General features: G+C 50.6%; 1 protein-coding gene across 1 annotated transcript in view; it reads left to right on the top strand.

Annotated features, from left to right (window-relative positions):
* Positions 1-2,214: 2,214 nt before the first annotated feature.
* LOC106595213 (phosphopentomutase) overlaps positions 2,215-27,848 on the top strand; it is a 34,922-nt gene continuing 9,288 nt past the window's right edge. Inside the window, exons 1-9 of the mRNA XM_045723018.2 lie at positions 2,215-2,456; positions 3,757-3,924; positions 4,557-4,751; positions 7,035-7,118; positions 8,197-8,390; positions 12,174-12,363; positions 14,526-14,623; positions 26,082-26,262; positions 26,483-26,576. Of these exons, the coding sequence (XP_045578974.2) occupies positions 2,382-2,456; positions 3,757-3,924; positions 4,557-4,751; positions 7,035-7,118; positions 8,197-8,390; positions 12,174-12,363; positions 14,526-14,623; positions 26,082-26,262; positions 26,483-26,576 (1,279 nt within the window). The 5' untranslated portion in view covers positions 2,215-2,381. The remainder of the gene's footprint in view (positions 2,457-3,756; positions 3,925-4,556; positions 4,752-7,034; positions 7,119-8,196; positions 8,391-12,173; positions 12,364-14,525; positions 14,624-26,081; positions 26,263-26,482; positions 26,577-27,848) is intronic.

A 27,848-nucleotide genomic window follows, 5' to 3' on the forward strand; every position in this document is an offset into this window, starting at 1 on the left:
AAAATGCCATGGTAGCAAAGTAAATAAAGTATAGCAAGAAAAACACTGGAATGGTAGATTTGTAGTTTGAAGAAAGTTCAAAGATAAAATATAAATAATATGGTGCAAAGGAGCAAAATAAATAAAATAAATAAATACAGTAGGGGAAGAGGTAGTAGTTTGGGCTAAATTATAGATGGGCTATGTACAGGTGCAGTGATCTGTGAGCTGCTCTGACAGCTGGTGCTTAAAGCTAGTGAGGGAGATAAGTGTTTCCAGTTTCAGAGATTTTTGTAGTTCGTTCCAGTCATTGGCAGCAGAGAACTGGAAGGAGAGACGACCAAAGGAGGAGTTGGCTTTAGGGGTGACCAGAGAGATATACCTGCTGGAGCGCGTGCTACAGGTAGGTGCTGCTATGGTGACCAGTGAGCGGAGATAAGGCGGGACTTTACCTAGCAGAGTCTTGTAGATGACCTGGAGCCAATGTGTTTGGCGACGATTATGAAGCGAAGGCCAGCCAACGAGAGCGTACAGGTCGCAGTGGTGGGTAGTATATGGGGCTTTGGTGACAAAACGGATGGCACTGTGATAGACTGCATCCAGCTTGTTGAGTAGGGTATTGGAAGCTATTTTGTAAATGACATCGCCGAAGTCGAGGATTGGTAGGATGGTCAGTTTTACGAGGGTATGTTTGGCAGCATGAGTGAAGGATGCTTTGTTGCGAAATAGGAAGCCAATTCGAGATTTCACTTTGGATTGGAGATGATTGATGTGAGTCTGGAAGGAGAGTTTACAGTCTAACCAGACACCTAGGTATTTGTAGTTGTCCACAAATTCTAAGTTAGAACCGTCCAGAGAAGTGATGCTGGACAGGCGGGCAGGTGCAGGCAGCGATCGGTTGAAGAGCATGCATTTAGTTTTATTTGTGTTTAGGAGCAGTTGGAGACCACGGAAGGAGAGTTGAATGGCATTGAAGCTCGTCTGGAGGGTTGTTAACACAGTGTCCAAAGAAGGGCCAGAAGTGTACAGAATGGTGTCGTCTGCGTAGAGGTGGATCAGAGATTCACCAGCAGCAAGAGCGACATCATTTATGTATACAGAGAAAAGAGTTGGCCCAAGAATTGAACCCTGTGGAACATAACTGACCATCCTGACCCTCCTAGAAGGTCCAACTTAATCCACCATCCTGACCCTCCTAGAATGTACAACTCTCCACAGCACCCAACATAACTGACCATCCTGACCCTCCTAGAATGTACAACTCTCGACAGCACCCAACATAACTGACCATCCTGACCCTCCTAGAAGGTCCAACTTAATCCACCATCCTGACCCTCCTAGAATGTACAACTCTCCACAGCACCCAACATAACTGACCATCCTGACCCTCCTAGAATGTACAACTCTCCACAGCACCCAACATAACTGACCATCCTGACCCTCCTAGAATGTACAACTCTCCACAGCACCCAACATAACTGACCATCCTGACCCTCCTAGAATGTACAACTCTCGACAGCACCCAACATAACTGACCATCCTGACCCTCCTAGAATGTACAACTCTCCACAGCACCCAACATAACTGACCATCCTGACCCTCCTAGAATGTACAACTCTCCACAGCACCCAACATAACTGACCATCCTGACCCTCCTAGAAGGTCCAACTTAATCCACCATCCTGACCCTCCTAGAATGTCCAACTTGCCATATGGTACAAGGTTCTGACAGATGGGCGTGGCAAGAACACAGCCAAGAAACCCATCAAACCACACCCCCAATTCTGTCATGGTCTCCAAACGGGTTTCCACTAGTTACCACAGCCACAAAGTAAGAATTGGATTTATCGTACAAATTCATGAAAACTTTGCTTTTTGGTCTTAATTTAAGGTTAGGGTTAGGCATAAGGTTGGTAGTGTGGTTAAGTTTAAAATATAACAGACAGACATTGCGTTCAAGAATTAACAAGAACCTAAAAGACAAAATAAAATGTAAAAAAACCCCCAGAGGAAATAATTATGACAGTATGAGACAATGACACGTATTCAGAAAATAAATCGTAATAATATTGGACCTTAGACAAGAGTTTCTTATTATTTAGCAAAAAAAAAATACATAAAGTCTATCAAAAACACTTTAAAGCAGCGGGGTTGCCATGACTATTTCTCTCCAAAACGTGTGACGCTAGCGGAAGTGCAAGCCACGTCCAGTCCATTGACCAATTAGAGTTCGTTAAATCAACAGTCTCCGCCTCTCGTTTTGTCCGTTCACACTGAACACGGAAGTGAAACTGGGACTCACAGTTTAGTTTTTTTTTATCGAGATATTTTTTATTAATGTGCAAGTACAACTCCCAGTCATATAAACACAGACGCTTTAGTGCTGAAATCAACGGGACAATATGGAGAACGGGTTATCCTCGACTGGTGACAGTAAATTGGATCAAGCCATTAACCAGTGGTTGCAGTTTGACAAGGTACGTTGTCAAGGGGGTAAAATTATAGCTAGTTTACTAACAACAACAACTCAAAACGTTTCTTAACTTCTGGTTTTTGGCCCAAGTCAAAACGTTTCTTAACTTCTGGTTTTTGTCACAAGTTCGCTAACTAACATGAACTGTTATAGTACACAGCCCATAATAAGTCGGAGTTAACAAGCGGATACAGTAGATGAAACGTTATTTCTGCTGTATAAACTCACTACTGGAAGTCTCACTGGTTTATACCGTCTGCTAAATGACTCAAATGTATTTCAACAATGTTTTGGGTTTCTGTTGTCAGCTAGCTACCAAACTAACTATAGTTAGCCTTGGTTTTCTAGCTAGGTACATAACCCCTTTTTTTTCACTTATTAAGAGACATTGCTGACACAGTAAATGTAGTTATTTATGACACAATAGCCAACTAACGTCAGTAGTTTGAATAGAAAAGTAGGACATTCTAGGAAGACTAGCTAGTGACCATGATTGAAGACTGATGTTTCATCCTGTTCTTGAAAGCTGTATCAACTATTGTCAGCTACATTGTATTTTGCTGACATGTTTGCATAGATCGACTCTTAATGATTCATTAGACTTGTACTTGTCTACATAACAGTAGCAGCGAGGAGCTACTGTTAGCTAGCTAGCTAGCTAGCTAGCTGGGCATTGTAATCAACATACACTCGCCAAGGGACATTCATGTGTTTTTTTTTAAAACGGAAACGGGACGCCACCAATCAGACAGAAATGGGAGAAGTACATGTGATTTTAAATGATCATCTTAACATAATAACGTTACCTCCTAATAAGTCTCAGGCATGTGGCTGGGAATGAGATGGGATGGACAGTGGTGTGTGTGTGTTTACATTACTGTCATGCTTATGGCTTCGCTTTTCCTTCTTCCCCTCCCTCTCCTCTTTTCAAAGAGGGGTCTGTGGAGGATCTGCAGAGACGATTCTGTACATGTACACACACACTCCAGGGATTCACATGAATGTCTGAAAAGCACTCGCTCATTGGTGAAATCAGAAGTCTCTGAAGATTGTGATCACTGGCCTGAAAAAAATGTGAAGTGGCTGTTTTCACCTTCTCACAGGGGAGGAACCACTAACACCAGATTACTGGGATTCTATGCATTTTGGTTGTTATCAGTAAAATAAATAATCCCAATGGGCCAAGCTCAACTGGTGTGACACCGGGCAATAGGGCAACCCTTAACTGCCCCTCTCCCTTCCAAGAGGGGGCTCTGGAGGATCTGCAGAGGTGACCCTGTACCCCTCCTCTCCCCCTCCTGTAGAACCCCCAGACAGTGGCGTTGGTGCAGGGCCTGGTGGAGGACGGGGCGGTTGAGGAGCTGCGAAGGTGTTTTGGATCTAGGATGGAGTTTGGGACGGCTGGCCTCAGAGCTGCCATGGGACCAGGGATCTCCTGTATGAACGACCTCACCATCATACAGACCACACAGGTATGACCTCACCATCATACAGACCACACAGGTATGACCTACGACCTCGCCATCATACAGACCACACAGGTATGACCTACGACCTCCCCATCATACAGACCACACAGGTCGTCGCCACACACACACACACACACACATCATCTTCCTGATTATGTGGTGTCAACACACAACGATGCTTTTAGTGTTTGACTAAAATGTTTCTCTCCTCTCTCTCCCCCCCTTTCCCTCTCTCTCCCCCCCTTTCCCTCTCTCTCCCCCCCTTTCCCTCTCTCTCCCCCCCTTTTCCTCTCTCTCCCCCCCTTTTCCTCTCTCTCCCCCCCTTTTCCTCTCTCTCCCCCCCTTTCCCTCTCTCTCCCCCCTTTTCCTCTCTCTCCCCCCCTTTTCCTCTCTCTCCCCCCCTTTTCCTCTCTCTCCCCCCCTTTTCCTCTCTCTCCCCCCCTTTCCCTCTCTCTCCCCCCCTTTTCCTCTCTCTCCCCCCCTTTTCCTCTCTCTCCCCCCCTTTTCCTCTCTCTCCCCCCCTTTTCCTCTCTCTCTCTCCCCCTTCTCCTCTCTCTCTCTCCCCCTTCTCCTCTCTCTCTCTCTCTCCCCCTTCTCCTCTCTCTCTCTCCCCCTTCTCCTCTCTCTCCCCCCAGGGGTTCTGTAAGTATCTGGAGCACTGTTTTGGGGAGGGTCTGAAGGAGAGGGGTGTGGTGGTAGGGTTTGATGCCCGCGCCCACCCTCCCAGTGGAGGCAGCAGTAAACGTTTTGCCAGCCTGGCGGCCGCTGTGTTCATCGGCCGGGGAGTCCCCGTCCACCTGTTCTGTGACATCACACCCACACCCTTCGTGGTAATAACCTGTTTATATAATAACACGCCCGTTTATATAATAACACACCTGTTTATATAATAACACACCTGTTTATATAATAACACACCTGTTTATATAATAACACACCTGTTTATATAATAACACACCTGTTTATATAATAACACACCTGTTTATATAATAACACGCCCGTTTATATAATAACACACCCGTTTATATAATAACACGCCCGTTTATATAATAACACACCTGTTTATATAATAACACGCCCGTTTATATAATAACACGCCTGTTTATATAATAACACACCTGTTTATATAATAACACACCTGTTTATATAATAACACACCCGTTTATATAATAACACACCTGTTTATATAATATAATAACACACCTGTTTATATAATAACACGCCCGTTTATATAATAACACGCCTGTTTATATAATAACACACCTGTTTATATAATAACACACCTGTTTATATAATAACACACCCGTTTATATAATAACACACCTGTTTATATAATAACACACCTGTTTATATAATAACACACCTGTTTATATAATAACACACCCGTTTATATAATAACACACCTGTTTATATAATAACACACCTGTTTATATAATATAATAACACGCCTGTTTATATAATAACACACCTGTTTATATAATAACACACCCGTTTATATAATAACACGCCTGTTTATATAATATAATAACACACCTGTTTATATAATAACACACCTGTTTATATAATAACACACCCGTTTATATAATAACACACCTGTTTATATAATAACACACCCGTTTATATAATAACACGCCTGTTTATATAATATAATAACACACCTGTTTATATAATAACACGCCTGTTTATATAATATAATAACACACCTGTTTATATAATAACACACCTGTTTATATAATAACACACCTGTTTATATAATAACACACCTGTTTATATAATAACACACCTGTTTATATAATAACACACCTGTTTATATAATATAATAACACACCCGTTTATATAATAACACGCCTGTTTATATAATATAATAACACGCCCGTTTATATAATAACACACCTGTTTATATAATAACACACCTGTTTATATAATAACACACCTGTTTATATAATATAATAACACACCTGTTTATATAATAACACACCTGTTTATATAATAACACGCCTGTTTATATAATAACACACCTGTTTATATAATAACACACCTGTTTATATAATAACACGCCTGTTTATATAATATAATAACACACCCGTTTATATAATAACACACCTGTTTATATAATAACACACCTGTTTATATAATAACACACCTGTTTATATAATATAATAACACACCTGTTTATATAATATAGTAACACGCCTGTTTGTATAATAACACGCCTGTTTGTCTTCTCTGCATTATCACCTGTAGTCTAACTAATGTAGCGTCGTGGCTACATGGCTGAAACATGGGCTTGTCTCTCTGAGGTAAATCAGACTCCTTATATGAGCTTGTTGGTTCCAGTGACCTTTATTTAATGTTGATGTATAAACACAATATTAGTAATAATAGTCGACCATATTTCGAGTCTGACCTTCCTGGAATCATAAACTTTCTTTCAAATAAAGGTCCAGGTATAAGAACACACTAGACTTCCCACGCTTTTACCAGGCGGAGTCTTAAGTTGACCTTTCACCGGTATCTCTGGAGAGTTATTTTGCATTGTTACTTTGCTGTTTGCAGGGTACAATAAACAGACAGACAGACAGACACACACACACACACACACACATACACAGACACACACACACACACAGACACACACACACACACACACACACTGATATCTCTGGCCCTGGGATCAAGCCAATCTGGGATCTCTTCCAAAAAATAAAATCTCTGAGCCAATCGGAGCGGGCCATTCTTCGATCATGCTCACCGTCACATAGGCTCACGTCACATGGTCTCACGTCACATGGTCACACGTCACATGGGCTCAGGTCACATGGGCTCAGGTCACATGGGCTCAGGGCTCAGGTCACATGGTCACACGTCACATGGGCTCAGGTCACATGGGCTCAGGTCACATGGGCTCAGGTCACATGGGCTGGGCTCAGGTCACATGGGCTCAGGTCTGGCTAGTGGGCCGTTCCTTTACTCAGCCAGGTGTTTACCAGGGAAGCTTTTTGGCTTCATAATCCTCTCCTATATTAATAAACTGGTGTGTGTGTGTGTGTGTGTGTGTGTGTGTGTGTGTGTGTGTGTGTGTGTGTGTGTGTGTGACTGTTCCATCTCTCCAGCCCTTCGCTGTGTCTCATCTGGGTCTGTGTGCTGGCGTCATGGTAACCGCCTCCCACAACCCCAAACAGGACAACGGCTACAAGGTAACTATCATTATCTTATTGATTATGTTATTGATTATCTTATTATCTTATTGATTATCTTATTGATTATGTTATTGATTATCTTATTGATTATGTTATTGATTATGTTATTATGTTATTGATTATCTTATTGATTATCTTATTGATTATGTTATTGATTATGTTATTGATTATGTTATTATGTTATTGATTATCTTATTGATTATCTTATTGATTATGTTATTGATTATGTTATTGATTATCTTATTGATTATGTTATTATGTTATTGATTATCTTATTGATTATGTTATTGATTATGTTATTGATTATCTTATTGATTATGTTATTGATTATGTTATTATGTTATTGATTATCTTATTGATTATGTTATTATGTTATTGATTATGTTATTGATTATGTTATTATGTTATTGATTATGTTATTGATTATGTTATTATGTTATTGATTATGTTATTGATTATGTTATTATGTTATTGATTATCTTATTGATTATGTTATTGATTATGTTATTATGTTATTGATTATCTTATTGATTATGTTATTGATTATGTTATTATGTTATTGATTATGTTATTGATTATGTTATTGATTATGTTATTATGTTATTGATTATGTTATTGATTATGTTATTATGTTATTGATTATGTTATTGATTATGTTATTATGTTATTGATTGTGTTATTGATTATGTTATTGATTATGTTATTATGTTATTGATTGTGTTATTGATTATGTTATTGATTGTGTTATTGATTGATCAGGTCGGTGGTTTGTCAGTCTCAGGTGTACTGGTCTGTTTCTGTTGAGCTGTTTCTAGGTGGATTAGACCAGAGTAAAGTAGTCTCTCTCTCTCTCCCCTCCCTCCCTCTCTCCCCCTCCCTCTCTCTCCCACGCCCTCCCTGTCTCTCTCTCACCCCCTCTCCCTCTCCCTGTCTCTCTCCCCCCTCCCTGTCTCTCTCTCCCCCCTCCCTCTCTCCCCCTCCCTGTCTCTCTCTCCCCCCTCCCTCTCTCCCCCTCCCTGTCTCTCTCTCTCTCCCTCCCCTCTCCCTGTCTCTCTCCCCCCTCCCCGTCTCTCAGGTGTACTGGGAGAACGGAGCCCAGATCGTGCCTCCCCATGATAAGGGTATCTCTGTAGCCATCGAGGCTAACCTGGAGCCCTGGCCTGAGTCCTGGGACATCACCTGTCTCTCTCACAGCCCTCTGCTGAAGGACCCGTACCAAAACATTCACACAGAGTACTACCGGACCATCCAGCAGCACTGTCACCACAGGTAACAGAGTACTACCGGACCATCCAGCAGCACTGTCACCACAGGTAACAGAGTACTACCGGACCATCCAGCAGCACTGTCACCACAGGTAACAGAGTACCACCGGACCATCCAGCAGCACTGTCACCACAGGTAACAGAGTACTACCGGACCATCCAGCAGCACTGTCACCACAGGTAACAGAGTACTACCGGACCATCCAGCAGCACTGTCACCACAGGTAACAGAGTACTACCGGACCATCCAGCAGCACTGTCACCACAGGTAACAGAGTACTACCGGACCATCCAGCAGCACTGTCACCACAGGTAACAGAGTACTACCGGACCATCCAGCAGCACTGTCACCACAGGTAACAGAGTACTACCGGACCATCCAGCAGCACTGTCACCACAGGTAACAGAGTACCACCGGACCATCCAGCAGCACTGTCACCACAGGTAACAGAGTACTACCGGACCATCCAGCAGCACTGTCACCACAGGTAACAGAGTACTACCGGACCATCCAGCAGCACTGTCACCACAGGTAACAGAGTACTACCGGACCATCCAGCAGCACTGTCACCACAGGTAACAGAGTACTACCGGACCATCCAGCAGCACTGTCACCACAGGTAACAGAGTACTACCGGACCATCCAGCAGCACTGTCACCACAGGTAACAGAGTACTACCGGACCATCCAGCAGCACTGTCACCACAGGTAACAGAGTACTACCGGACCATCCAGCAGCACTGTCACCACAGGTAACAGAGTACTACCGGACCATCCAGCAGCACTGTCACCACAGGTAACAGAGTACTACCGGACCATCCAGCAGCACTGTCACCACAGGTAACAGAGTACTACCGGACCATCCAGCAGCACTGTCACCACAGGTAACAGAGTACTACCGGACCATCCAGCAGCACTGTCACCACAGGTAACAGAGTACTACCGGACCATCCAGCAGCACTGTCACCACAGGTAACAGAGTACTACCGGACCATCCAGCAGCACTGTCACCACAGGTAACAGAGTACTACCGGACCATCCAGCAGCACTGTCACCACAGGTAACAGAGTACTACTGGACCATCCAGCAGCACTGTCACCACAGGTAACAGAGTACCTCCGGACCATCCAGCAGCACTGTCACCACAGGTAACAGAGTACTACCGGACCATCCAGCAGCACTGTCACCACAGGTAACAGAGTACTACCGGACCATCCAGCAGCACTGTCACCACAGGTAACAGAGTACTACTGGACCATCCAGCAGCACTGTCACCACAGGTAACAGAGTACTACCGGACCATCCAGCAGCACTGTCACCACAGGTAACAGAGTACTACCGGACCATCCAGCAGCACTGTCACCACAGGTAACAGAGTACCTCCGGACCATCCAGCAGCACTGTCACCACAGGTAACAGAGTACTTCCGGACCATCCAGCAGCACTGTCACCACAGGTAACAGAGTACCACCGGACCATCCAGCAGCACTGTCACCACAGGTAACAGAGTACCACCGGACCATCCAGCAGCACTGTCACCACAGGTAACAGAGTACTACCGGACCATCCAGCAGCACTGTCACCACAGGTAACAGAGTACTACCGGACCATCCAGCAGCACTGTCACCACAGGTAACAGAGTACTACCGGACCATCCAGCAGCACTGTCACCACAGGTAACAGAGTACTACCGGACCATCCAGCAGCACTGTCACCACAGGTAACAGAGTACTACCGGACCATCCAGCAGCACTGTGACCACAGGTAACAGAGTACTACCGGACCATCCAGCAGCACTGTGACCACAGGTAACAGAGTACTACCGGACCATCCAGCAGCACTGTCACCACAGGTAACAGAGTACTACCGGACCATCCAGCAGCACTGTCACCACAGGTAACAGAGTACTACCGGACCATCCAGCAGCACTGTCACCACAGGTAACAGCCCCTGTCCCCCCTCTAAGCCTCCTCTAACCCCCGTCTCTCCTCTAACCCCCGTCTCTCCTCTAACTCCCCTCTAACCCCCGTCTCCCCTCTAACCCCCCTCTAACCCCCCTCTAACCCCCCCGTCTCTCCTCTAACTCCCCTCTAACCCCCGTCTCCCCTCTAACCCCCCTCTAACCCCCCTCTAACCCCCCCGTCTCTCCTCTAACTCCCCTCTAACCCCCCTCTAACCCCCGTCTCCCCTCTAACCCCCCTCTAACCCTCTAACCCCCCTCTAACCCCCGTCTCTCCTCTAACCCCCGTCTCTCCTCTAACCCCCGTCTCTCCTCTAACCCCCCTCTAACCCCCGTCTCTCCTCTAACCCCCCTCTAACCCTCTAACCCCCTCTAACCCCCGTCTCTCCTCTAACCCCCGTCTCTCCTCTAACCCCCGTCTCCCCTCTAACCCCCGTCTCCCCTCTAACCCCCGTCTCTCCTCTAACCCCCCGTCTCTCCTCTAACCCCCGTCTCCTCTCTAACCCCCGTCTCTCCTCTAACTCCCCTCTAACCCCCGTCTCCCCTCTAACCCCCGTCTCCCCTCTAACCCCCGTCTCCCCTCTAACCCCCCGTCTCTCCTCTAACCCCGTCTCTCCTCTAACCCCCCTCTAACCCCCGTCTCTCCTCTAACCCCCGTCTCTCCTCTAACCCCCCTCTAACCCCCGTCTCTCCTCTAACCCCCGTCTCTCCTCTAACCCCCCTCTCCCCTCGAACCCCCCTCTAACCCCCGTCTCTCCTCTAACCCCCGTCTCTCCTCTAACCCCCGTCTCCCCTCTAACCCCCCTCTAACCCCCCGTCTCCCCTCTAACCCCCCTCTAACCCCCGTCTCTCCTCTAACCCCCGTCTCCCCTCTAACCCCCGTCTCTCCTCTAACCCCCCTCTAACCCCCGTCTCTCCTCTAACCCCCGTCTCCCCTCTAACCCCCCTCTAACCCCCGTCTCTCCTCTAACCCCCCTCTAACCCCCGTCTCTCCTCTAACCCCCGTCTCCCCTCTAACCCCCCTCTAACCCCCGTCTCTCCTCTAACCCCCGTCTCCCCTCTAACCCCCGTCTCTCCTCTAACCCCCCTCTAACCCCCGTCTCTCCTCTAACCCCCCTCTCCCCTCTAACCCCCCTCTAACCCCCCGTCTCCCCTCTAACCCCCGTCTCTCCTCTAACCCCCGTCTCCCCTCTAACCCCCCTCTAACCCCCGTCTCCCCTCTAACCCCCCGTCTCTCCTCTAACCCCCCGTCTCTCCTCTAACCCCCGTCTCTCCTCTAACCCCCGTCTCCCCTCTAATCCCCCGTCTCTCCTCTAACCCCCGTCTCTCCTCTAACCCCCCTCTCCCCTCTAACCCCCCTCTAACCCCCGTCTCTCCTCTAACCCCCCTCTCCCCTCTAACCCCCCTCTAACCCCCGTCTCTCCTCTAACCCCCCTCTAACCCCCCGTCTCCCCTCTAACCCCCGTCTCTCCTCTAACCCCCCGTCTCCCCTCTAACCCCCGTCTCTCCTCTAACTCCCCTCTAACCCCCCTCTCCCCTCTAACCCCCCTCTAACCCCCGTCTCTCCTCTAACCCCCCTCTCCCCTCTAACCCCCCTCTAACCCCCGTCTCTCCTCTAACCCCCCTCTAACCCCCCGTCTCCCCTCTAACCCCCGTCTCTCCTCTAACCCCCCGTCTCCCCTCTAACCCCCCTCTAACCCCCCGTCTCCCCTCTAACCCCCGTCTCTCCTCTAACCCCCCGTCTCTCCTCTAACCCCTGTCTCCCCCTCTAACCCCCCTCTAACCCCCCGTCTCCTCCTCTAACCCCCCGTCTCCCCTGCCTTTCAGGGACATCAACAAGAGTTCAGAGGTGAAGATCGTCCACACTTCCGTGCACGGAGTCGGACACGCCTTCGTCCAATCGGCTTTCAAGGCCTTTGACCTCCGACCCCCGTACGCCGTAGAGGAGCAGAAAGACCCCGACCCTGAGTTCCCCACCGTCAAATACCCCAACCCCGAGGAAGGAAAGGGGGTCCTGGTCAGTCATATCAACCCTGAGGAAGGGAAGGGGGTCCTGGTCAGTCATATCAACCCTGAGGAAGGGGGTCCTGGTCAGTCATATCAACCCTGAGGAAGGGAAGGGGGTCCTGGTCAGTCATATCAACCCTGAGGAAGGGAAGGGGGTCCTGGTCAGTCATATCAACCCTGAGGAAGGGAAGGGGGTCCTGGTCAGTCATATCAACCCTGAGGAAGGGAAGGGGGTCCTGGTCAGTCATATCAACCCTGAGGAAGGGGGTCCTGGTCAGTCATATCAACCCTGAGGAAGGGAAGGGGGTCCTGGTCAGTCATATCAACCCTGAGGAAGGGGGTCCTGGTCAGTCATATCAACCCTGAGGAAGGGAAGGGGGTCCTGGTCAGTCATATCAACCCTGAGGAAGGGGGTCCTGGTCAGTCATATCAACCCTGAGGAAGGGAAGGGGGTCCTGGTCAGTCATATCAACCCTGAGGAAGGGAAGGGGGTCCTGGTCAGTCATATCAACCCTGAGGAGAGGAAGGGGGTCCTGGTCAGTCATATCAACCCTGAGGAAGGGAAGGGGGTCCTGGTCAGTCATATCAACCCTGAGGAAGGGAAGGGGGTCCTGGTCAGTCATATCAACCCTGAGGAAGGGAAGGGGGTCCTGGTCAGTCATATCAACCCTGAGGAAGGGAAGGGGGTCCTGGTCAGTCATATCAACCCTGAGGAAGGGGGTCCTGGTCAGTCATATCAACCCTGAGGAAGGGAAGGGGGTCCTGGTCAGTCATATCAACCCTGAGGAAGGGGGTCCTGGTCAGTCATATCAACCCTGAGGAAGGGAAGGGGGTCCTGGTCAGTCATATCAACCCTGAGGAAGGGAAGGGGGTCCTGGTCAGTCATATCAACCCTGAGGAAGGGAAGGGGGTCCTGGTCAGTCATATCAACCCTGAGGAAGGGAAGGGGGTCCTGGTCAGTCATATCAACCCTGAGGAAGGGGGTCCTGGTCAGTCATATCAACCCTGAGGAAGGGGGTCCTGGTCAGTCATATCAACCCTGAGGAAGGGGGTCCTGGTCAGTCATATCAACCCTGAGGAAGGGGGTCCTGGTCAGTCATATCAACCCTGAGGAAGGGAAGGGGGTCCTGGTCAGTCATATCAACCCTGAGGAAGGGAAGGGGGTCCTGGTCAGTCATATCAACCCTGAGGAAGGGAAGGGGGTCCTGGTCAGTCATATCAACCCCGAGGAAGGGAAGGGGGTCCTGGTCAGTCATATCAACCCTGAGGAAGGGAAGGGGGTCCTGGTCAGTCATATCAACCCTGAGGAAGGGAAGGGGGTCCTGGTCAGTCATATCAACCCTGAGGAAGGGGGTCCTGGTCAGTCATATCAACCCTGAGGAAGGGGGTCCTGGTCAGTCATATCAACCCTGAGGAAGGGAAGGGGGTCCTGGTCAGTCATATCAACCCTGAGGAAGGGGGTCCTGGTCAGTCATATCAACCCTGAGGAAGGGAAGGGGGTCCTGGTCAGTCATATCAACCCTGAGGAAGGGAAGGGGGTCCTGGTCAGTCATATCAACCCTGAGGAAGGGGGTCCTGGTCAGTCATATCAACCCTGAGGAAGGGAAGGGGGTCCTGGTCAGTCATATCAACCCTGAGGAAGGGGGTCCTGGTCAGTCATATCAACCCTGAGGAAGGGAAGGGGGTCCTGGTCAGTCATATCAACCCTGAGGAAGGGAAGGGGGTCCTGGTCAGTCATATCAACCCTGAGGAAGGGAAGGGGGTCCTGGTCAGTCATATCAACCCTGTAATATAGAGCTAGTCTCAATCCTGGACAACACGGTGTCATAACGTAACGTGACCACCCCTTTGCAACGGTCTACCCTGGTTTTTAAGTCTCATCCCTTTAGTTAAATCAGAGACGGTGTTTTAAATCACATTTGTGTTTTTTTTCATTGTTCCCCTGTTTTGTCTGACTGAAGCTGGATGTAGTCCATTCACTATAAGCCGACTACAGACTAGACATCTAATTATTATCTCTGCTTTCCAACTGTGATACCACTGGAAGGGGGTGTGTGTGTGTGTGTGTGTGTGTGTGTGTGTGTGTGTGTGTGTGTGTGTGTGTGTGTGTGTGTGTGTGTGTGTGTGTGTGTGTGTGTTTTAACGGTTTGTGTATGTGTGTCCGTCCTGCAGACCCTGTCGTTTGCCCTGGCGGAGAGGGAGGGAGCTACTGTCGTTCTGGCCAACGACCCTGATGCTGATCGACTGGCCGTTGCTGAGAAACAGAAGGGGTAGGAGGTCTGTAGGGATCATTGGTAATGTGTTGGGGGGCGTTGCTGAGAAACAGAAGGGGTAGGAGGTCTGTAGGGATCATTGGTAATGTGTTGGGGGGCGTTGCTGAGAAACAGAAGGGGTAGGAGGTCTGTAGGGATCATTGGTAATGTGTTGGGGGGCGTTGCTGAGAAACAGAAGGGGTAGGAGGTCTGTAGGGATCATTGGTAATGTGTTGGGGGGCGTTGCTGAGAAACAGAAGGGGTAGGAGGTCTGTAGGGATCATTGGTAATGTGTTGGGGGGGGGCGTTGCTGAGAAACAGAAGGGGTAGGAGGTCTGTAGGGATCATTGGTAATGTGTTGGGGGGCGTTGCTGAGAAACAGAAGGGGTAGGAGGTCTGTAGGGATCATTGGTAATGTGTTGGGGGGCGTTGCTGAGAAACAGAAGGGGTAGGAGGTCTGTAGGGATCATTGGTAATGTGTTGGGGGGGGCGTTGCTGAGAAACAGAAGGGGTAGGAGGTCTGTAGGGATCATTGGTAATGTGTTGGGGGGGGGGCGTTGCTGAGAAACAGAAGGGGTAGGAGGTCTGTAGGGATCATTGGTAATGTGTTGGGGGGGGCGTTGCTGAGAAACAGAAGGGGTAGGAGGTCTGTAGGGATCATTGGTAATGTGTTGGGGGGGGCGTTGCTGAGAAACAGAAGGGGTAGGAGGTCTGTAGGGATCATTGGTAATGTGTTGGGGGGGGCGTTGCTGAGAAACAGAAGGGGTAGGAGGTCTGTAGGGATCATTGGTAATGTGTTGGGGGGCGTTGCTGAGAAACAGAAGGGGTAGGAGGTCTGTAGGGATCATTGGTAATGTGTTGGGGGGCGTTGCTGAGAAACAGAAGGGGTAGGAGGCCTGTAGGGATCATTGGTAATGTGTTGGGGGGGGCGTTGCTGAGAAACAGAAGGGGTAGGAGGTCTGTAGGGATCATTGGTAATGTGTTGGGGGGCGTTGCTGAGAAACAGAAGGGGTAGGAGGTCTGTAGGGATCATTGGTAATGTGTTGGGGGGCGTTGCTGAGAAACAGAAGGGGTAGGAGGTCTGTAGGGATCATTGGTAATGTGTTGGGGGGGGCGTTGCTGAGAAACAGAAGGGGTAGGAGGTCTGTAGGGATCATTGGTAATGTGTTGGGGGGCGTTGCTGAGAAACAGAAGGGGTAGGAGGTCTGTAGGGATCATTGGTAATGTGTTGGGGGGCGTTGCTGAGAAACAGAAGGGGTAGGAGGTCTGTAGGGATCATTGGTAATGTGTTGGGGGGCGTTGCTGAGAAACAGAAGGGGTAGGAGGTCTGTAGGGATCATTGGTAATGTGTTGGGGGGCGTTGCTGAGAAACAGAAGGGGTAGGAGGTCTGTAGGGATCATTGGTAATGTGTTGGGGGGGCGTTGCTGAGAAACAGAAGGGGTAGGAGGTCTGTAGGGATCATTGGTAATGTGTTGGGGGGGCGTTGCTGAGAAACAGAAGGGGTAGGAGGTCTGTAGGGATCATTGGTAATGTGTTGGGGGGCGTTGCTGAGAAACAGAAGGGGTAGGAGGTCTGTAGGGATCATTGGTAATGTGTTGGGGGGGCGTTGCTGAGAAACAGAAGGGGTAGGAGGTCTGTAGGGATCATTGGTAATGTGTTGGGGGGCGTTGCTGAGAAACAGAAGGGGTAGGAGGTCTGTAGGGATCATTGGTAATGTGTTGGGGGGCGTTGCTGAGAAACAGAAGGGGTAGGAGGTCTGTAGGGATCATTGGTAATGTGTTGGGGGGCGTTGCTGAGAAACAGAAGGGGTAGGAGGTCTGTAGGGATCATTGGTAATGTGTTGGGGGGCGTTGCTGAGAAACAGAAGGGGTAGGAGGTCTGTAGGGATCATTGGTAATGTGTTGGGGGGGCGTTGCTGAGAAACAGAAGGGGTAGGAGGTCTGTAGGGATCATTGGTAATGTGTTGGGGGGCGTTGCTGAGAAACAGAAGGGGTAGGAGGTCTGTAGGGATCATTGGTAATGTGTTGGGGGGCGTTGCTGAGAAACAGAAGGGGTAGGAGGTCTGTAGGGATCATTGGTAATGTGTTGGGGGGGGCGTTGCTGAGAAACAGAAGGGGTAGGAGGTCTGTAGGGATCATTGGTAATGTGTTGGGGGGGCGTTGCTGAGAAACAGAAGGGGTAGGAGGTCTGTAGGGATCATTGGTAATGTGTTGGGGGGGCGTTGCTGAGAAACAGAAGGGGTAGGAGGTCTGTAGGGATCATTGGTAATGTGTTGGGGGGCGTTGCTGAGAAACAGAAGGGGTAGGAGGTCTGTAGGGATCATTGGTAATGTGTTGGGGGGGCGTTGCTGAGAAACAGAAGGGGTAGGAGGTCTGTAGGGATCATTGGTAATGTGTTGGGGGGCGTTGCTGAGAAACAGAAGGGGTAGGAGGTCTGTAGGGATCATTGGTAATGTGTTGGGGGGCGTTGCTGAGAAACAGAAGGGGTAGGAGGTCTGTAGGGATCATTGGTAATGTGTTGGGGGGCGTTGCTGAGAAACAGAAGGGGTAGGAGGTCTGTAGGGATCATTGGTAATGTGTTGGGGGGGCGTTGCTGAGAAACAGAAGGGGTAGGAGGTCTGTAGGGATCATTGGTAATGTGTTGGGGGGGGCGTTGCTGAGAAACAGAAGGGGTAGGAGGTCTGTAGGGATCATTGGTAATGTGTTGGGGGGGGCGTTGCTGAGAAACAGAAGGGGTAGGAGGTCTGTAGGGATCATTGGTAATGTGTTGGGGGGGGCGTTGCTGAGAAACAGAAGGGGTAGGAGGTCTGTAGGGATCATTGGTAATGTGTTGGGGGGGGCGTTGCTGAGAAACAGAAGGGGTAGGAGGTCTGTAGGGATCATTGGTAATGTGTTGGGGGGGCGTTGCTGAGAAACAGAAGGGGTAGGAGGTCTGTAGGGATCATTGGTAATGTGTTGGGGGGGCGTTGCTGAGAAACAGAAGGGGTAGGAGGTCTGTAGGGATCATTGGTAATGTGTTGGGGGGGGCGTTGCTGAGAAACAGAAGGGGTAGGAGGTCTGTAGGGATCATTGGTAATGTGTTGGGGGGGCGTTGCTGAGAAACAGAAGGGGTAGGAGGTCTGTAGGGATCATTGGTAATGTGTTGGGGGGGCGTTGCTGAGAAACAGAAGGGGTAGGAGGTCTGTAGGGATCATTGGTAATGTGTTGGGGGGGCGTTGCTGAGAAACAGAAGGGGTAGGAGGTCTGTAGGGATCATTGGTAATGTGTTGGGGGGGCGTTGCTGAGAAACAGAAGGGGTAGGAGGTCTGTAGGGATCATTGGTAATGTGTTGGGGGGCGTTGCTGAGAAACAGAAGGGGTAGGAGGTCTGTAGGGATCATTGGTAATGTGTTGGGGGGCGTTGCTGAGAAACAGAAGGGGTAGGAGGTCTGTAGGGATCATTGGTAATGTGTTGGGGGGGCGTTGCTGAGAAACAGAAGGGGTAGGAGGTCTGTAGGGATCATTGGTAATGTGTTGGGGGGCGTTGCTGAGAAACAGAAGGGGTAGGAGGTCTGTAGGGATCATTGGTAATGTGTTGGGGGGCGTTGCTGAGAAACAGAAGGGGTAGGAGGTCTGTAGGGATCATTGGTAATGTGTTGGGGGGGCGTTGCTGAGAAACAGAAGGGGTAGGAGGTCTGTAGGGATCATTGGTAATGTGTTGGGGGGGCGTTGCTGAGAAACAGAAGGGGTAGGAGGTCTGTAGGGATCATTGGTAATGTGTTGGGGGGGCGTTGCTGAGAAACAGAAGGGGTAGGAGGTCTGTAGGGATCATTGGTAATGTGTTGGGGGGGCGTTGCTGAGAAACAGAAGGGGTAGGAGGTCTGTAGGGATCATTGGTAATGTGTTGGGGGGGCGTTGCTGAGAAACAGAAGGGGTAGGAGGTCTGTAGGGATCATTGGTAATGTGTTGGGGGGGCGTTGCTGAGAAACAGAAGGGGTAGGAGGTCTGTAGGGATCATTGGTAATGTGTTGGGGGGGGCGTTGCTGAGAAACAGAAGGGGTAGGAGGTCTGTAGGGATCATTGGTAATGTGTTGGGGGGGCGTTGCTGAGAAACAGAAGGGGTAGGAGGTCTGTAGGGATCATTGGTAATGTGTTGGGGGGGGCGTTGCTGAGAAACAGAAGGGGTAGGAGGTCTGTAGGGATCATTGGTAATGTGTTGGGGGGGCGTTGCTGAGAAACAGAAGGGGTAGGAGGTCTGTAGGGATCATTGGTAATGTGTTGGGGGGGCGTTGCTGAGAAACAGAAGGGGTAGGAGGTCTGTAGGGATCATTGGTAATGTGTTGGGGGGGCGTTGCTGAGAAACAGAAGGGGTAGGAGGTCTGTAGGGATCATTGGTAATGTGTTGGGGGGGCGTTGCTGAGAAACAGAAGGGGTAGGAGGTCTGTAGGGATCATTGGTAATGTGTTGGGGGGGCGTTGCTGAGAAACAGAAGGGGTAGGAGGTCTGTAGGGATCATTGGTAATGTGTTGGGGGGGCGTTGCTGAGAAACAGAAGGGGTAGGAGGTCTGTAGGGATCATTGGTAATGTGTTGGGGGGGCGTTGCTGAGAAACAGAAGGGGTAGGAGGTCTGTAGGGATCATTGGTAATGTGTTGGGGGGGCGTTGCTGAGAAACAGAAGGGGTAGGAGGTCTGTAGGGATCATTGGTAATGTGTTGGGGGGGCGTTGCTGAGAAACAGAAGGGGTAGGAGGTCTGTAGGGATCATTGGTAATGTGTTGGGGGGGCGTTGCTGAGAAACAGAAGGGGTAGGAGGTCTGTAGGGATCATTGGTAATGTGTTGGGGGGCGTTGCTGAGAAACAGAAGGGGTAGGAGGTCTGTAGGGATCATTGGTAATGTGTTGGGGGGGGCGTTGCTGAGAAACAGAAGGGGTAGGAGGTCTGTAGGGATCATTGGTAATGTGTTGGGGGGGCGTTGCTGAGAAACAGAAGGGGTAGGAGGTCTGTAGGGATCATTGGTAATGTGTTGGGGGGGCGTTGCTGAGAAACAGAAGGGGTAGGAGGTCTGTAGGGATCATTGGTAATGTGTTGGGGGGGCGTTGCTGAGAAACAGAAGGGGTAGGAGGTCTGTAGGGATCATTGGTAATGTGTTGGGGGGCGTTGCTGAGAAACAGAAGGGGTAGGAGGTCTGTAGGGATCATTGGTAATGTGTTGGGGGGGCGTTGCTGAGAAACAGAAGGGGTAGGAGGTCTGTAGGGATCATTGGTAATGTGTTGGGGGGGGCGTTGCTGAGAAACAGAAGGGGTAGGAGGTCTGTAGGGATCATTGGTAATGTGTTGGGGGGGCGTTGCTGAGAAACAGAAGGGGTAGGAGGTCTGTAGGGATCATTGGTAATGTGTTGGGGGGGCGTTGCTGAGAAACAGAAGGGGTAGGAGGTCTGTAGGGATCATTGGTAATGTGTTGGGGGGGCGTTGCTGAGAAACAGAAGGGGTAGGAGGTCTGTAGGGATCATTGGTAATGTGTTGGGGGGGCGTTGCTGAGAAACAGAAGGGGTAGGAGGTCTGTAGGGATCATTGGTAATGTGTTGGGGGGGGCGTTGCTGAGAAACAGAAGGGGTAGGAGGTCTGTAGGGATCATTGGTAATGTGTTGGGGGGGGCGTTGCTGAGAAACAGAAGGGGTAGGAGGTCTGTAGGGATCATTGGTAATGTGTTGGGGGGGCGTTGCTGAGAAACAGAAGGGGTAGGAGGTCTGTAGGGATCATTGGTAATGTGTTGGGGGGGCGTTGCTGAGAAACAGAAGGGGTAGGAGGTCTGTAGGGATCATTGGTAATGTGTTGGGGGGGGCGTTGCTGAGAAACAGAAGGGGTAGGAGGTCTGTAGGGATCATTGGTAATGTGTTGGGGGGCGTTGCTGAGAAACAGAAGGGGTAGGAGGTCTGTAGGGATCATTGGTAATGTGTTGGGGGGGGCGTTGCTGAGAAACAGAAGGGGTAGGAGGTCTGTAGGGATCATTGGTAATGTGTTGGGGGGGGCGTTGCTGAGAAACAGAAGGGGTAGGAGGTCTGTAGGGATCATTGGTAATGTGTTGGGGGGCGTTGCTGAGAAACAGAAGGGGTAGGAGGTCTGTAGGGATCATTGGTAATGTGTTGGGGGGGGCGTTGCTGAGAAACAGAAGGGGTAGGAGGTCTGTAGGGATCATTGGTAATGTGTTGGGGGGGGCGTTGCTGAGAAACAGAAGGGGTAGGAGGTCTGTAGGGATCATTGGTAATGTGTTGGGGGGGCGTTGCTGAGAAACAGAAGGGGTAGGAGGTCTGTAGGGATCATTGGTAATGTGTTGGGGGGGCGTTGCTGAGAAACAGAAGGGGTAGGAGGTCTGTAGGGATCATTGGTAATGTGTTGGGGGGGCGTTGCTGAGAAACAGAAGGGGTAGGAGGTCTGTAGGGATCATTGGTAATGTGTTGGGGGGGCGTTGCTGAGAAACAGAAGGGGTAGGAGGTCTGTAGGGATCATTGGTAATGTGTTGGGGGGGCGTTGCTGAGAAACAGAAGGGGTAGGAGGTCTGTAGGGATCATTGGTAATGTGTTGGGGGGCGTTGCTGAGAAACAGAAGGGGTAGGAGGTCTGTAGGGATCATTGGTAATGTGTTGGGGGGGCGTTGCTGAGAAACAGAAGGGGTAGGAGGTCTGTAGGGATCATTGGTAATGTGTTGGGGGGGGCGTTGCTGAGAAACAGAAGGGGTAGGAGGTCTGTAGGGATCATTGGTAATGTGTTGGGGGGCGTTGCTGAGAAACAGAAGGGGTAGGAGGTCTGTAGGGATCATTGGTAATGTGTTGGGGGGGGCGTTGCTGAGAAACAGAAGGGGTAGGAGGTCTGTAGGGATCATTGGTAATGTGTTGGGGGGCGCGTTGCTGAGAAACAGAAGGGGTAGGAGGTCTGTAGGGATCATTGGTAATGTGTTGGGGGGCGTTGCTGAGAAACAGAAGGGGTAGGAGGTCTGTAGGGATCATTGGTAATGTGTTGGGGGGGGCGTTGCTGAGAAACAGAAGGGGTAGGAGGTCTGTAGGGATCATTGGTAATGTGTTGGGGGGGCGTTGCTGAGAAACAGAAGGGGTAGGAGGTCTGTAGGGATCATTGGTAATGTGTTGGGGGGCGTTGCTGAGAAACAGAAGGGGTAGGAGGTCTGTAGGGATCATTGGTAATGTGTTGGGGGGGCGTTGCTGAGAAACAGAAGGGGTAGGAGGTCTGTAGGGATCATTGGTAATGTGTTGGGGGGCGTTGCTGAGAAACAGAAGGGGTAGGAGGTCTGTAGGGATCATTGGTAATGTGTTGGGGGGGCGTTGCTGAGAAACAGAAGGGGTAGGAGGTCTGTAGGGATCATTGGTAATGTGTTGGGGGGGGCGTTGCTGAGAAACAGAAGGGGTAGGAGGTCTGTAGGGATCATTGGTAATGTGTTGGGGGGGCGTTGCTGAGAAACAGAAGGGGTAGGAGGTCTGTAGGGATCATTGGTAATGTGTTGGGGGGGCGTTGCTGAGAAACAGAAGGGGTAGGAGGTCTGTAGGGATCATTGGTAATGTGTTGGGGGGCGTTGCTGAGAAACAGAAGGGGTAGGAGGTCTGTAGGGATCATTGGTAATGTGTTGGGGGGCGTTGCTGAGAAACAGAAGGGGTAGGAGGTCTGTAGGGATCATTGGTAATGTGTTGGGGGGCGTTGCTGAGAAACAGAAGGGGTAGGAGGTCTGTAGGGATCATTGGTAATGTGTTGGGGGGCGTTGCTGAGAAACAGAAGGGGTAGGAGGTCTGTAGGGATCATTGGTAATGTGTTGGGGGGGGCGTTGCTGAGAAACAGAAGGGGTAGGAGGTCTGTAGGGATCATTGGTAATGTGTTGGGGGGGCGTTGCTGAGAAACAGAAGGGGTAGGAGGTCTGTAGGGATCATTGGTAATGTGTTGGGGGGGCGTTGCTGAGAAACAGAAGGGGTAGGAGGTCTGTAGGGATCATTGGTAATGTGTTGGGGGGGCGTTGCTGAGAAACAGAAGGGGTAGGAGGTCTGTAGGGATCATTGGTAATGTGTTGGGGGGCGTTGCTGAGAAACAGAAGGGGTAGGAGGTCTGTAGGGATCATTGGTAATGTGTTGGGGGGGCGTTGCTGAGAAACAGAAGGGGTAGGAGGTCTGTAGGGATCATTGGTAATGTGTTGGGGGGCGTTGCTGAGAAACAGAAGGGGTAGGAGGTCTGTAGGGATCATTGGTAATGTGTTGGGGGGCGTTGCTGAGAAACAGAAGGGGTAGGAGGTCTGTAGGGATCATTGGTAATGTGTTGGGGGGGCGTTGCTGAGAAACAGAAGGGGTAGGAGGTCTGTAGGGATCATTGGTAATGTGTTGGGGGGGGCGTTGCTGAGAAACAGAAGGGGTAGGAGGTCTGTAGGGATCATTGGTAATGTGTTGGGGGGCGTTGCTGAGAAACAGAAGGGGTAGGAGGTCTGTAGGGATCATTGGTAATGTGTTGGGGGGGGCGTTGCTGAGAAACAGAAGGGGTAGGAGGTCTGTAGGGATCATTGGTAATGTGTTGGGGGGCGCGTTGCTGAGAAACAGAAGGGGTAGGAGGTCTGTAGGGATCATTGGTAATGTGTTGGGGGGCGTTGCTGAGAAACAGAAGGGGTAGGAGGTCTGTAGGGATCATTGGTAATGTGTTGGGGGGGGGCGTTGCTGAGAAACAGAAGGGGTAGGAGGTCTGTAGGGATCATTGGTAATGTGTTGGGGGGGGCGTTGCTGAGAAACAGAAGGGGTAGGAGGTCTGTAGGGATCATTGGTAATGTGTTGGGGGGCGTTGCTGAGAAACAGAAGGGGTAGGAGGTCTGTAGGGATCATTGGTAATGTGTTGGGGGGGGCGTTGCTGAGAAACAGAAGGGGTAGGAGGTCTGTAGGGATCATTGGTAATGTGTTGGGGGGGCGTTGCTGAGAAACAGAAGGGGTAGGAGGTCTGTAGGGATCATTGGTAATGTGTTGGGGGGGCGTTGCTGAGAAACAGAAGGGGTAGGAGGTCTGTAGGGATCATTGGTAATGTGTTGGGGGGGGGCGTTGCTGAGAAACAGAAGGGGTAGGAGGTCTGTAGGGATCATTGGTAATGTGTTGGGGGGGCGTTGCTGAGAAACAGAAGGGGTAGGAGGTCTGTAGGGATCATTGGTAATGTGTTGGGGGGCGTTGCTGAGAAACAGAAGGGGTAGGAGGTCTGTAGGGATCATTGGTAATGTGTTGGGGGGCGTTGCTGAGAAACAGAAGGGGTAGGAGGTCTGTAGGGATCATTGGTAATGTGTTGGGGGGCGTTGCTGAGAAACAGAAGGGGTAGGAGGTCTGTAGGGATCATTGGTAATGTGTTGGGGGGCGTTGCTGAGAAACAGAAGGGGTAGGAGGTCTGTAGGGATCATTGGTAATGTGTTGGGGGGCGTTGCTGAGAAACAGAAGGGGTAGGAGGTCTGTAGGGATCATTGGTAATGTGTTGGGGGGGGCGTTGCTGAGAAACAGAAGGGGTAGGAGGTCTGTAGGGATCATTGGTAATGTGTTGGGGGGGCGTTGCTGAGAAACAGAAGGGGTAGGAGGTCTGTAGGGATCATTGGTAATGTGTTGGGGGGGCGTTGCTGAGAAACAGAAGGGGTAGGAGGTCTGTAGGGATCATTGGTAATGTGTTGGGGGGGGCGTTGCTGAGAAACAGAAGGGGTAGGAGGTCTGTAGGGATCATTGGTAATGTGTTGGGGGGGGCGTTGCTGAGAAACAGAAGGGGTAGGAGGTCTGTAGGGATCATTGGTAATGTGTTGGGGGGCGTTGCTGAGAAACAGAAGGGGTAGGAGGTCTGTAGGGATCATTGGTAATGTGTTGGGGGGGGCGTTGCTGAGAAACAGAAGGGGTAGGAGGTCTGTAGGGATCATTGGTAATGTGTTGGGGGGGGCGTTGCTGAGAAACAGAAGGGGTAGGAGGTCTGTAGGGATCATTGGTAATGTGTTGGGGGGGCGTTGCTGAGAAACAGAAGGGGTAGGAGGTCTGTAGGGATCATTGGTAATGTGTTGGGGGGCGTTGCTGAGAAACAGAAGGGGTAGGAGGTCTGTAGGGATCATTGGTAATGTGTTGGGGGGGGGCGTTGCTGAGAAACAGAAGGGGTAGGAGGTCTGTAGGGATCATTGGTAATGTGTTGGGGGGCGTTGCTGAGAAACAGAAGGGGTAGGAGGTCTGTAGGGATCATTGGTAATGTGTTGGGGGGGCGTTGCTGAGAAACAGAAGGGGTAGGAGGTCTGTAGGGATCATTGGTAATGTGTTGGGGGGCGTTGCTGAGAAACAGAAGGGGTAGGAGGTCTGTAGGGATCATTGGTAATGTGTTGGGGGGCGTTGCTGAGAAACAGAAGGGGTAGGAGGTCTGTAGGGATCATTGGTAATGTGTTGGGGGGGGCGTTGCTGAGAAACAGAAGGGGTAGGAGGTCTGTAGGGATCATTGGTAATGTGTTGGGGGGGGCGTTGCTGAGAAACAGAAGGGGTAGGAGGTCTGTAGGGATCATTGGTAATGTGTTGGGGGGCGTTGCTGAGAAACAGAAGGGGTAGGAGGTCTGTAGGGATCATTGGTAATGTGTTGGGGGGCGTTGCTGAGAAACAGAAGGGGTAGGAGGTCTGTAGGGATCATTGGTAATGTGTTGGGGGGCGTTGCTGAGAAACAGAAGGGGTAGGAGGTCTGTAGGGATCATTGGTAATGTGTTGGGGGGGCGTTGCTGAGAAACAGAAGGGGTAGGAGGTCTGTAGGGATCATTGGTAATGTGTTGGGGGGCGTTGCTGAGAAACAGAAGGGGTAGGAGGTCTGTAGGGATCATTGGTAATGTGTTGGGGGGCGTTGCTGAGAAACAGAAGGGGTAGGAGGTCTGTAGGGATCATTGGTAATGTGTTGGGGGGCGTTGCTGAGTAACAGAAGGGGTAGGAGGCCTGTAGGGATCATTGGTAATGTGTTGGGGGGCGTTGCTGAGAAACAGAAGGGGTAGGAGGTCTGTAGGGATCATTGGTAATGTGTTGGGGGGCGTTGCTGAGAAACAGAAGGGGTAGGAGGTCTGTAGGGATCATTGGTAATGTGTTGGGGGGGGGCGTTGCTGAGAAACAGAAGGGGTAGGAGGTCTGTAGGGATCATTGGTAATGTGTTGGGGGGGGGCGTTGCTGAGAAACAGAAGGGGTAGGAGGTCTGTAGGGATCATTGGTAATGTGTTGGGGGGGGGCGTTGCTGAGAAACAGAAGGGGTAGGAGGTCTGTAGGGATCATTGGTAATGTGTTGGGGGGCGTTGCTGAGAAACAGAAGGGGTAGGAGGTCTGTAGGGATCATTGGTAATGTGTTGGGGGGCGTTGCTGAGAAACAGAAGGGGTAGGAGGTCTGTAGGGATCATTGGTAATGTGTTGGGGGGGGGCGTTGCTGAGAAACAGAAGGGGTAGGAGGTCTGTAGGGATCATTGGTAATGTGTTGGGGGTGTGTGTATATATATATAGTGGTCAGTGGCGTGTGTTCAGCGGTAATGAGTTGGGGGCGTTGCTGGGCTGGTGGGTCTATCGGTGTTGGATACAGACCAGCCCAGACCAGTCGACCGTGAAGTCAGTCTACATGCTGTCCTCCACCGTCTCCTCTAAGATTCTACGGGCCATCGCTCTCAAGGAGGGCTTCCACTTTGAGGTAAAACACACACACACACACACACACACACACACACACACACACACACACACACACACACATTCAACGAACAGACCTCATGTCAATATTCTCAGGTATTTTGTATCCAAATCTCAATACCTTACATCCTTTATGAATGAATAAATTAATGTATGTATGTATGTATGATGTCGGTGATGAGGGCACTTCCTGACTATGACATCACATCCCGTGTGTACAGGAAACTCTGACGGGGTTCAAGTGGATGGGCAACAGAGCCAGAGAGCTGCTGGACCAGAACAAGATGGTACTGTTCGCCTTCGAGGAGGCTATAGGTACACACACACACACACACACACACACACACACACACACACACACACACACACACACACACACACACACACACAGTAATTGAGTTAAACTATACTGAACAAAAATAGAAACGCAACAATTTCAGTTCACAGAAGGAAATCAGTCAATTGAAATAAATTCATTAGGCCCTAATCTATGGATTTCACATGACTGGGCCTGGCTCCCCAGTGGGTGGGCCCCTGGCTCCCCAGTGGGTGGGCCCCCCTGGCTCCCCAGTGGGTGGGCCCCCCTGGCTCCCCAGTGACTGGGCCCCCCTGGCTCCCCAGTGACTGGGCCCACCTGGCTCCCCAGTGGGTGTGGGCCCCTGGCTCCCCAGTGGGTGTGGGCCCCTGGCTCCCCAGTGGGTGTGGGCCCCTGGCTGGCTCCCCAGTGGGTGTGGGCCCCTGGCTGGCTCCCCAGTGGGTGGGGGCCTGGCTCCCCAGTGGGTGTGGGCCCCTGGCTCCCCAGTGGGTGTGGGCCCCTGGCTGGCTCCCCAGTGGGTGGGGGCCTGGCTCCCCAGTGGGTGGGCCCCTGGCTGGCTCCCCAGTGGGTGGGGGCCTGGATCCCCAGTGGGTGGGGGCCTGGCTCCCAGGCCCAGTCATGTGAAATCTAGTTGCTCCCCAATCAGAATGAGTTTTTCCCCCCCATAAAAGAGTCTTTATTACAGACAGAAATACTCGTCAGTTTAATCATCTGTCAAGGGTGGCTGGTCTCAGACGATCCCGCAGGTGAAGAAGCCGGGTGTGGCGGTCCTGGGCTGGCGTGGTTACACGGGGTCTGCGGGCGCGGAGGCCGGTTGGACGTACTGCCAAATTCAAAACCAAAAAAACGGCGTTGGAGGCGGCTTATGGTAGAGAACTGAACAATCAAATCAATACTCTGGCAACGCTCCTATCCAGAGACACTACAGTAGGGAGTCATTTAGCAGACTCTCTGATCCAGAGATACTACAGTAGGGAGTCATTTAGCAGACTCTCTGATCCAGAGACACTACAGTAGGGAGTCATTTAGCAGACTCTCTGATCCAGAGTCACTACAGTAGGGAGTCATTTAGCAGACTCTCTGATCCAGAGCCACTACAGTAGGGAGTCATTTAACAGACTCTCTGATCCAGAGCCACTACAGTAGGGAGTCATTTAGCAGACTCTCTGATCCAGAGTCACTACAGTAGGGAGTCATTTAGCAGACTCTCTGATCCAGAGCCACTACAGTAGGGAGTCATTTAACAGACTCTCTGATCCAGAGCCACTACA

The sequence above is a fragment of the Salmo salar genome, chromosome 08 (genome assembly GCF_965601325.2).
Source record: "Salmo salar chromosome 08, fSalSal1, whole genome shotgun sequence".
Classification (NCBI taxonomy): Eukaryota; Metazoa; Chordata; class Actinopteri; order Salmoniformes; family Salmonidae; genus Salmo; species Salmo salar.